This window comes from Scomber scombrus, chromosome 4 (genome assembly GCF_963691925.1).
Source record: "Scomber scombrus chromosome 4, fScoSco1.1, whole genome shotgun sequence".
Taxonomy (NCBI): Eukaryota; Metazoa; Chordata; class Actinopteri; order Scombriformes; family Scombridae; genus Scomber; species Scomber scombrus.
This window is the reverse complement of record NC_084973.1, coordinates 25,062,114-25,073,138: the sequence shown is the minus strand read 5'-3', so window position 1 is coordinate 25,073,138 and position 11,025 is coordinate 25,062,114. Positions and strand designations below refer to the sequence as shown.

Below are 11,025 nucleotides of genomic sequence, written 5' to 3'. Positions count from 1 at the left end.
AGTTTTGGGCTCACTTGGGCTTCAGGAAATTTTGATACTTCTCAATGGCAGTTTCTTTTTTGAAACACTGTTGCAGCTCTTTATGCCTTTCAGCAGAGCTGCAAGAAAATTCATTATCAATGAATCTTGATAATTTACAGTACTAATCACTTGTGCCATAAAAATAATCACAATTTCTTAAACCCCCAAGTTTATATATTTAAGTGCTTGTTTTGTCTGAGAAATAGTCCAAAACCCGACAATTTTAAAGAAAATCGATACATTTCAGTCTGAAGTAGGATCCAGTGCATTTTTAACCAAGAAAATAAAACACAGCAGCTGCAGATTAAATGTGTTGATAGACTAAAATTTAAGATTTAGCCATGTGTCTGAAACTGATTGACAATTGTTTTACATAACTGTACTCTAACTCCTGAGCAATTTGTGCTGCACATACCACATACTGCCAAATGACACTACAAATATCCCCTCTGTGGGATCAGTTTCAGGCTGAGGTGGGCAGCGGCCAGTGAGTTTCAGCAGCCTGTTTGAGACCAGTTGGGCTGTGAAGCAGTAAAGAAAAGCTACAAACCAGAAACAAAAAGACAAGGCAGTCAAATATTTAAAAACCATCAGTGAGGTAATATTTTTTTAAAAATCAGTCAAAAACTGAAATTCACATATCAGTTAAAACTTTAATAGGCTATTTAAATTAAATATTTCTTGGTTGAAATAGCTTCTTTTTTTTTAAGTAGAAAATTAAGCAAACTCATAAGTGGCTATAAGTCAGCAAAACCACATTCTTTATCTTCAGTTTCTTGCATAAAAATAACTGGTTTGATCAGACAAGATCAATATCTAAAAATTAACATTGTGACTTTAATTGCATTGAAAACACCTTTACGAGCTGCTGCCAACAAACAGTAACACAGATAGTCGACACAAAGAAACCTGATATGTACAGCGGCAAAGTTGCTCCACTTAAATTAGTACAGGCCTGACCCACATGTGCTGAACAGATCTGTTGATACAAAAAAGGAGTCACACTGCTTCAAAGAAAGTAAGAAAATACAAACAAAACTTGCAGTTCTTTCCTGAAGTACTTTGGGTCATATGCTGAAATATTCTTCTCACTCTGCTTTTTACAGAATCCAAAACAGAGCCTCACGTCCAGCTGAAGATTGACATTCCTCACTGATTCATTTAGTAGTTAATATATAGTGACTGTATGAATAGCAGCAACACAGTTAACATACTAATCAGGCACCGGTGACTTGTCAGCTATGCAGCAGCAAGATGGACACATTTTTACCTGGAACCACTGCAGGGATCAGCCCCCCAAAATCAAAAACTTCTGCACGTTTGGAGGCACAACCGTAATAACTATGAGCCTCTTTTCTGCTTTATTTCACACAAGTCTTTCTGGCGCTGCCATTTTTATTTGTTCAGATGCTGCAGTTCTCCAGAAAGTCTGGATCCAGCACAAAGTCACCAGCTTGCAACTACAGCCAAGTGTATTTTAAATATTAATAGAGCTTTGACTAAATGACTGTCTGGGATCCTCTTTCCCTTTGTTCTTAAGAGCGTCTTTCTCATTTAATCATCAAAACGTCTGAGTGTGCAATTTAGTAAAACCTCAATAATTTTCCTTACTTATCTGCAGGCACATTTCATAACTTAAAATCATGGTTTAAAAATAGTTTTAAAATATAGAAACCATGATTTACTTTTGCATGCACTAACTGAGCTTTGTAGCCATGTACGCATGTTAAGACTGCAAGTTAAAATTTACCCAGAAACAAAAGAAAACCATCTGATGTTTACATGATAAACACTAAAAACCTAAAGCACACTGGTGCGTTTCTTTGGTTTCCAATTAAAAAATACCTAAAAAGGCTGTTGTGACACCAGCACACAATGCTGTGATGAAAAAAGGTAAATAAAAACCTGTCTGTACTTGGTGACCTAAACCCACATCACAAGTAAAATTGGGTTACATCATCCAGCTGCTGACATATGTTCACTAGCTTGTCAAGGCAACAAACTGGCTCCTCGGGCTCATTCAGGTAAAAATCCTTATGCAACAGTGTCTCACTTGACTTTCCCTCCCTCCCAGTCCTCCAGCTGGTTCATCGCCTGCTGACCTTCAGCCTTCACGTCTTTCCTCCTCTGAATCAGGAGGTCGACCAGGACGACGAACACCGCAGATGTAATAAGGCAGAGGCCTGAGAAGTAGAAGGCGACGCCGTAGTCGTTCATCTCGTCCACCAGCCAGCCTGCGGAGGACGTGCAGAAGAAAAAGGAATGGGTCACCACACAGTGTACCAGCGCTGAAAACAGAAGTATCTTTTCCTTCAGGAGTGCATTAACCTGCTGTCACCTTTACTGTGAATTAAACACATGATGAAGAAAAAGAAAAAAAAAAAAAGTATTTTCTGTCGTGCTTTAGAGCTGAGCTATAAACAAGAGGTTTTAGTCTGTGTTGAAATCATTGTCCCGACTAAAACAGGTACAGGTTGTTCTTGCCTAGTGTTGCAAGTCATATTAAAAGAATGTATGTTACTTTCATGCATGCCAAGTGTTTCTTTTAGGAATGAAACAAATGCAAAACAACCATCTAAGGTGGCAACTAATGCTTATTTATATTGATGATCTAACTCACAAAACAGGAGACAGTATTTTCCTGATCAGCAATTTCCTAATAATTTCTTGGGATGTTTACAGGAGAGACAACAGTCAATGGGAGAGATGCCATAGCCAGTTCACAGTAGGTCAGCTGATAATACCAAAGTTGATCAAATATAGAGCAAAAAACCTCAAAATATAAAGCAATGATGAATTATTATTTACTTGGGTTTAAACACAGCAGGTCTTTAAATGAAGAACCTTCAGTTAGTACTTAATGACTATAAGTATTATTCAGATAATGCAGACCCATAAAACAAATAGGGAACATTCATTATTAAACTGATGCACCGATCAGTCTGACATAAGAACTATATCTTTAATGCACATATAAGTTCACTAGTGTATTATAACTAGCTGTCTTTGAAATGGTATTTTATCATGTAGTTCTACTCATTTTGTCTGTTTAATGGACTGCTGTTATTTTCCACAGGCATCAATAAAGTGTTATTTAATGAAATGAGAAGAGGGTTAACACATGTTTATATTCCCCGAACTAAAGGAAACTCATATCAGCACCAATATTGAAACTTTTTAAAAAAGGATGTCCTGAACCTCATGTCTCAGTTCTGCACTGAACACTGTTACGCCACATTTCTGGTCCCAAACTAAACACAGAAGTATGTGACTGATAAGCTCTTTGCATGTCTTTTATACTCATTCACCTGAGCCACATTTTTCCTACCTGAACATCCAAATTAAGGAATCGAGAACTGGCTCCAAAATGTCGGATCCATTGGAATCATACGGCTCAGAACTTATTTCCTTCCTGTTTTACTGACAGTTGCTATATGCAAAACAGTGATGTCTAACTGATGCGCCTATGCTGCTGGAAAGAAAAACATGAGTCATGTTGGAGAGGAAGAAACAGTCCAAAGTGTGGCTTCATTTCACCAAGACAGATGATAACAGTGCTCGTTGGAATATCTGTAAAATTATCATTTAAAAGTACGGATAGAAGAACAAGCTGAAACATCTTCAAACATGGGTTTAACTTCCAGGAATTTCATGTATTTGACACTCAGTGAGAGAGACTGTTTCCCAGAGCCACACATTTGTTATTGAGTGTAAATTTATAGTTATATAATAACAGTAGCACCACTCAGGCAGGCAAGCAAAGGTTAAACGGTGAAGCATTTGATAACCTGAGTCATATGCTGTTTCTGTGTTCAGATTCAGAGATAATAAAGTTGTGTGGATGCCGAAAACCTGTTTAGGCATTTTCCCACCAGAAAATTGATAAAGAATCTAAATACAGACTGCTCACCTGCAGCAGGTGGACCGATGAAGCCTCCGATGCTCCTGAAAAGCATAAAGAGCCCCAGTCCGCTGTCAAATGCCTCCAGGGTTACAATGTCCACGATGGAGGTGACGTGAATGGCCACCACGCAGCCAAACAGGAAGCCGTAGAGTGAGGAGAACACCAGGATGCTCCAGTAGTTGTGTCCGATGGGCAGCAGCAGGAGCACCACCCCGAGCAGAGTGACCACCATGGTGAGCAGCTGCAGGTTCCTCAGCAGCCTCATGTTGGCTACCCAACCACAGATCAGCCTCCCCGCCAGGTCGGCAAACGCCAGAACAGACAGGATGGAGGCTGGCCAGTACTTATCTATCCCCAAGCTGTTGGCGAAGGGCACTAGAAAGAGGGGAGGGATGAAAAATCCTGCCGCCGCAAAGATGGCGAACAGGATGTAGAGTAAAAGTTCAGGCTTTCTCAACAAGGAGAAGTGGAAGAGGGGTTTCCTTTTTGGCGGGAGCACAGCAGCGTCTGCTTCTACACCGTCTTTGGTTTGCTGGATCGGGTTCTGGACGGTCTCCAGCGGCCTCATGAGAGCGCCGCAGACACACAGGTTGAGCTGAAGGCCTCCGATGATGAGTAAGGCACCCTGCCAGCTGTACGTCTCAATGAGCCACTGGAAGAGGGGGCCGAACATGATGGCGAAGACACACTCCCCCGAGCTGGCAATGGCGTAGGCGATGGGACGCCAGCGATCAAAGTAGTGGCTCACCATGCTGTTGGCGGGAATCCATGAGAAGGAAATACCCATTCCTAGAAACAGAGGAGGGAAACCTGTTTACAATCTACAGCTGGGATTTATTCATTTTGGGAAGACTGGGGTCCTCTGATAATGTTTCAATAAATAAAGGATGGATATAAAACAGAGGTGAAACAACTGGGTGATTAATTGATTGGTCAACGACAACTGTTTGTATAATTGATTAGTCGAAAAAAAGCCAAATATTTGCTAGTTTCAGTTTCTCAATTAGTTGACTGGCAGAAACTTAATCTACACTAAAGAAATTGTTTTATATGATTTTTAAGTACATTTTTTGAAATATGGTCCATTAGGCTCTGGTAAATTATAACGGGCCTTTTCAATTATATTTTGAAAAGAAATTTCACTGAATATTAAATTGAGAAACCCTCCCAGAGGATTCAATGATAAAAAAAAAAATTGAAAATTAAGTTTCTTTTACAATATGCATTAGAAAAGTTGAATTAGAAAGTATGGTCTCTAGTTTCATTCATGCATTTTTTTCTGATTTATTTTATGAACTTCAGTATTTATTTACTGGTTTCTCATTATGTGGAGCATCAGGAATTAGATGCGTTTTTCCATAAAAACAGATCGGCATCTGCACTCTATTCTCAACTTTACCTTTGTCGAAAACATACATTTATGTGTGTGTTATTCTTCCCTCCTCCTTACATCCAACCTGTTCCACTGTACACTTTGCAAAACACTGTTCCTACCATCATAAATGGAAAATACAGATCATTCTGAGTTTAGGAAATATTTAACTCTATATATAGGACAAGATTGTGTGGTTTGTGTGTTGACTGTGTAAAAAGTTAACAGTGTCTCATGGTGGCACCACCAGTGTCTCATGGTGGCACATTTAACTTTTTATTCCTCAGACTAAAACCAAATAGGAGGTCAAAACAGCAGCAGTACATCCTGGGGTTAAAGGTCTGAGTGCACTACCTTGCAGGATTCCCATGGTGAGGTAGAGCCAGGGCAGACTGAGGTCCAGAGATGCCAGCAACATCCCCGCGGAGGACAGCAGGCCTCCGACTATGATGACTACTCGCTGAGAAGACTGTAAGGTCAGCGCACTGGCTGCTGGAGCTGAGGAGAAAATGAAAACTAAACATCACAAAAACACCTCGAATAAAAAGAAGAAGTCTGAGCTGAGCACGTCACATCTTTACCTCCAAGGTGAAACATGGCGATCGTTGTGGAAGTGACCCAGGAAGTGGTGCTTGTCCGGACCCCGAAGTGGGTCTGGATGTCCAGGAAGAAGAGGCCGAAGTTTTTGAGGACAGCAGCGGTGAGGCCCATGATGAAAAAGGCCGACATGACCACCACCCAGCCGTAACCCCCATCAGGGGGAATGGCTCTCCTCTCCTTCATCCTCAGAGCCTGTGGGACGCTCTCGTTTGCTGCCTGAGCCGGACGGTTGTCATGCAATAAACTGCAGAACCAACAGAGCAGACAAAGCTCATGGAAATGAGTATGCAAACTGCACACTGATGCAGAGCAGTAAAAAAAGTTTTGTTGGGTCATCAAACCATCTTCAACGATAAGTTATGCATTTTGTGAGAATGTGTTTTAGAGCGACCATGCTATCTTACTCAAACTTTGATATTTTAGCCCATATCTAAATTATGAAAAATATTTAGAGCTGCAACAATGAATCGATTAATTGAACGCTTCACAGAAAATTAATCATCAACTATTTTGATAATCGATTAATCACTTTGAGTCATTCATTTAAGAAAAAAAAGAAGCTCAAATCATCTGTTTTCAGCCTCTAAAAATGTACATTTTCTGGTTTCTTTAGCCCTGTATGGTATTAAGCCTTAGGGCAAGACAAGACATTTGAGGTTGTGTATTTCAGACAAGATAATTGGCATTTATCACCATTATCTGACAAAGACCAAATAATTGTTAGTTGGTTGCAGCTTTAAAATATATATCAGAAACAATCCAATACAACATCACCAGCTTTTCAACACCTGGTCTATAACTAAACTAAACTAATAAAAACATGTAAAAGAAGGACAGGTTCACAATTGTTCAAGTTAATCAGGAGCCACATTTAACATTTAAAATAGGTTTTTCCTCGCTGTAATCATTTCTCCTGCTCATACTGACCATTAAAAGACCCCTTCATGATGTACTTGCAGTGTAAGTGATGGGGGACAAAATCTGCAGTCCTCCTCCTGTGCAAAAATGACTTTAAAAGTCTATCTGAAGCTAATGTGAAGCTTCAGCCGTCCAAATGAGTCAAATCAAGCAGATATATTTAAATGTTAGTCTTTTTAGTGTCAAACTTCCTCTTTTTGTCACTATACTTCCACCACAGCTCAACAGGGAAACACAAAGAGGGAATTTGATGCTAAAAAGACTAAATGTGACAGATATCCACTTGATATGACTAATTTAGACTGGAGAAGCCTCATATAAGCTTTACAACTTTTAAATGCATTAAATGACTGTGTGGACACACTGTGGATTTTGTCCCTCATCACTTATTTACAATGAAAGAGTATTTGAAGGGGTTATTATTTTAACAGCTACTATGAACAGGAAGAAAGATTACAGCCAGTAAAACCTCTTGTAGTGTTAATCTGAATACCTGACTGTTGTTTTAAGACTTGGAAAAATTGTGAACCTATCCTTTAAGTGAGCATTTGAATTGGTGTTTCTGTCACACTGAACGAGGCTTTTAACACAATGCAAGACAGCTGATCTGTAAATACGGCTTTTTATAAAACACACACACACACACACACACACACACACACACACACACACACACACGTAGAACAACATAGCTCACAAAGTATTAAATGGACAAAAAAGGAAAATGTTTAGTACATTCCTACTCACATTTAATCCGCTACAGTCCCAGTCCTCCTGTCTGCCTGCTACACACTTCTCTCTGTTTGGTTAAACCGCAACTGCGCCCTCCAAACCATCTGTGCGCCCTTACTCACAACTTTAAGGTAACCGCATTAAAACCGGAGTAAAATGTTTGTCAGACATTATTTCGCATTTTACTTCACGTCCATTAAATCAGCGTCGCAGCACACATGCGCTCAGGTGGATTTAAAACAGGTGTGAGCAATTCCTCCTCCTCTTTCTCCTCCTCATCATCGTCAACCTCCTTTGAGGACTTCAGCAGCGTGACGTAACGTGACGTATTCACCGTCATGGCGTCCAATCCGCAGGAGGCTGAGCCAGAGGGGATTAAAAATGAGATATAATATAAAAATAAAATATAATGATATAAAAATGAGATATAATAATATATAAATAAAATATAATAATATAAAAATGAGATATAATATAAAATTTAAATATTATAATATAACAATGAGATATAATAATATACAATTGAAATATAATATACAAATACCAAAATAAAATATAATATCAAAATGATATAGTAATATAAAAATAAAATATAATAATATCAAAATGAGCTTTAAACAGGACTCTAGTGTTTCCATGTAGATAAACTTGTTTTCCTGACGCTGTGACTAATTTCAACTGCTTTCCTGAGCAGTTTTCAATGGTTATAATATGTGCAGGTGAGCTGACTTTTTACCTTTTTAGGAATTGCTAAACAAGTCTTAATATTATATTCACATTAAATACTCACTGTGCACCTTAAGAATATAAATGTTACATCTAAATCTAAATCTTAAATCTAAACACATAGGCTATACACATTTTAACAATTATATATAACATTGTTTTTACATGGATTTCTGTCTTAAATGAAAGAAAAATGAGCTAAATGTGAGTAAAGTTAGCTAAATATTCAAAATATATCACCTATAAAACTGTAACAGAAATTTTACAATGGGCGCCCCATACAAATTCTGCCACACTCTGAACTAGAAATTAAAGTCAAGATTTTTGACATATAATGTAAATTTGGCAGTCATTATCTAAATCATGATTGCAACTTACCGTACTATAGCCTACCATACTTTTGTCTCAGAATCAAAATGTTTACTCATCCCAAGAATTACCTCAAAATTTGAGTCACGCAGTAATTCAGCCTTATTAACAAAAGAATACAATTTTGATTTGAAATGAAAATTCTACTTTTTGAATTAAAATTTGACAACAAATATTTGACAATTTTGACTCACCATAAGTATTTCTCTTCATATATCATTTTTTATATCATTTTCTTTCTGGCAGCTACAGGCTTACATAGAAATCAGAGAAACCAGGAGTAAAGAAAACTATACTTTTCTCTAAAGTACTAATTTACTAACTAAATTACCTAAAATGTATACTTTGTAACTTTTCATCACTGATTCTAGTTCAAAATTTAATTTTTTACTTGCTTTTGTTATATTTATTGTTACTTTTTCAGTATTTATCACTCATTTGATGAACATTACAGCTCTCCTCTGAAGTCTTGACATTTAGTTACAGCAGTTACTGCTGTTACAGCAGTTACATAATGAGGCCCAATTAGTACCATCTACACCGTCAGTACCTGCAGGGATTAAAATGTTCAAATGGTTTCTTGTTCACTGTACTGTAGATGACAGCTTCAGCTCCAAAGATTTGTATCACATGAGAGAAATCAAGTGATTGTTTTAAACTTTTATGACACTAACTATGCCTTAAGTCTTTCCAGCAGCACAGATTTAAGGTCGGGCTCATCTTACTGGACAACCTTCCAGGAAGACGTAAAGACATTTATAGGCTGACAGACATTCAAGCAGGGTGGGTGCAAACCAAGTCTCCAGCTGGCCAGTTCAGTTTGTGTCAACTGTTATGATCAACTTCTTATGTAATGAATATTTGCAGATACAGTGTTAACCCTAATTCTGAATAGATCATCAATGTGGTTTTTGAGTTTCCCTTGAACTCAGTGTGCTATAGAAAAGAGGCTTCAATCAATCAATCTTTATTTGTATAGCGCCAAATCACAACAAAGTCATCTCAAGGCACTTTACACATAGAGCAGGTTCTAAACCGTACTCTTCAGGTTTCATTTTAAAGAGACCAAACATTCCCCCAAAACTCCCTTTTAACAGGAAGAAACCTCAGGCAGAACCGGGCTCAAAGTGGGCGGCCATCTGCCTCGATCGGTTGGGGTAGAGAGGAGAGAGAGGAAGGATAGGAGAGAGAAGCACATTCAATGGCTGGGTTAGGGTTAGGGTTAGGGTTAGGGTTACTATGTTAAATCCAATCTCTTGTGTCAAAGATTGATGATATGAAACACTATAGAAATATATATAGGGTATTATTGTAGGATTACCTTTAATTATGGCTGCTGAATTAGAATTAGGTCGTGATCAGGTTGTGGTTGAGTCGTCATATACGTTTATTAAAACACCAACAGGAAGTTAGTGAATCTTACTCAGCTAAGTTAAACAGTCCAAGATGGTTCAAATTTGATGTGTCCCAAATATTATTTTTAAGCACAATGCCACCACAACAAAGAATGTTTGCTCAGTGTGTAGATCATGCAGCTCCCAATGCAGGCAAATGTGATAGGATATCTCGTGATATCCTAATAAATTGACCTGCATTGGGAGCTGCAGTTTGCAGATGTTTTTCCTGCTTTCACAGATTGTATTTGGTCTAACACCTGCTTCCTTACTCCAGATGTGCCTGTCTACCACACAATTGTTTTGAACAAAAATAGTTTTGAATTAATTGAAAAACTTTCTCAATGTGAAAAACAACTACTTTTAACAAGATGGCTATTCACCTTAAAACAAGTACATTTTCCTCGCTGTGTGGATAAATCCTCTCTGGGAGAAATGTGTTTGCTGTTTATATGGTCTAATATTTCAGTGTTTCTGCAGCTGAAATGGATGCGTGAAGGTTTGATTGACTTCATCAAGTCTTACTTTCTTTCAGCTATAAGACTTTTAAAAAAATCTGCTGTTACTGAACAACCCGAGATAGGTTGTCATCAGCATACAGAGAAAGAACCAAGTCCACAGATGTATTTGTCATCATAAACGCATAAGAATATGTTACCATTATAATAAGAAAAGTCTTTCATAGTAAGGGAAAACATTTTCCACTTACAAGAAATATTTTTTCTAGTTTACACAAAGATATTTTCTCATTATAAAGAGTAAAATGTAAAGGCGTATATTTTTAGTAAATGATGCATTTTGACAAATAAGTGTCACTTAACATTTTCCTTTCATGACGCACATCTAGAGAAATATGTTATGTTGCGGACACTCGTTGCCATGGAGACTGCAGTTTTCACTGAACTTCGTTGTTGATATTTTGGTCTGTAATTTTAGATAACTTGTAACATCCTTGTTTAACTAGTCTAGGCCAGAAAGATATGATGTGA

General features: G+C 37.9%; 1 protein-coding gene across 1 annotated transcript; it reads right to left on the bottom strand.

The window, feature by feature from the left end:
- Positions 1–2,070: 2,070 nt before the first annotated feature.
- Positions 2,071–6,080, bottom strand: zgc:114041 (uncharacterized protein LOC574425 homolog). The gene is made up of 4 exons (XM_062417907.1): positions 5,879–6,080; positions 5,652–5,795; positions 3,932–4,714; positions 2,071–2,255 (listed from the first exon to the last, which is right to left on the bottom strand). Exons 1-4 carry the CDS (start codon positions 6,078–6,080, stop codon positions 2,071–2,073), a joined length of 1,314 nt encoding a protein of 437 aa, XP_062273891.1.
- Between the last annotated feature and the right edge of the window lie 4,945 nt (positions 6,081–11,025).

Coding starts and splice junctions, on each gene's coding strand:
- zgc:114041 (XM_062417907.1), bottom strand. CDS start 6,080: ATGAAGGAGAGGAGAGCCATTCCCCCTGATGGGGGTTACGGCTGGGTG. Junction 5,796..5,878: donor CGCCATGTTTCACCTTGGAG/GTAAAGATGTGA, acceptor TTTTCTCCTCAG/CTCCAGCAGCCAGTGCGCTG. Junction 2,256..3,931: donor CATCGGTCCACCTGCTGCAG/GTGAGCAGTCTG, acceptor CGTCCTCCGCAG/GCTGGCTGGTGGACGAGATG.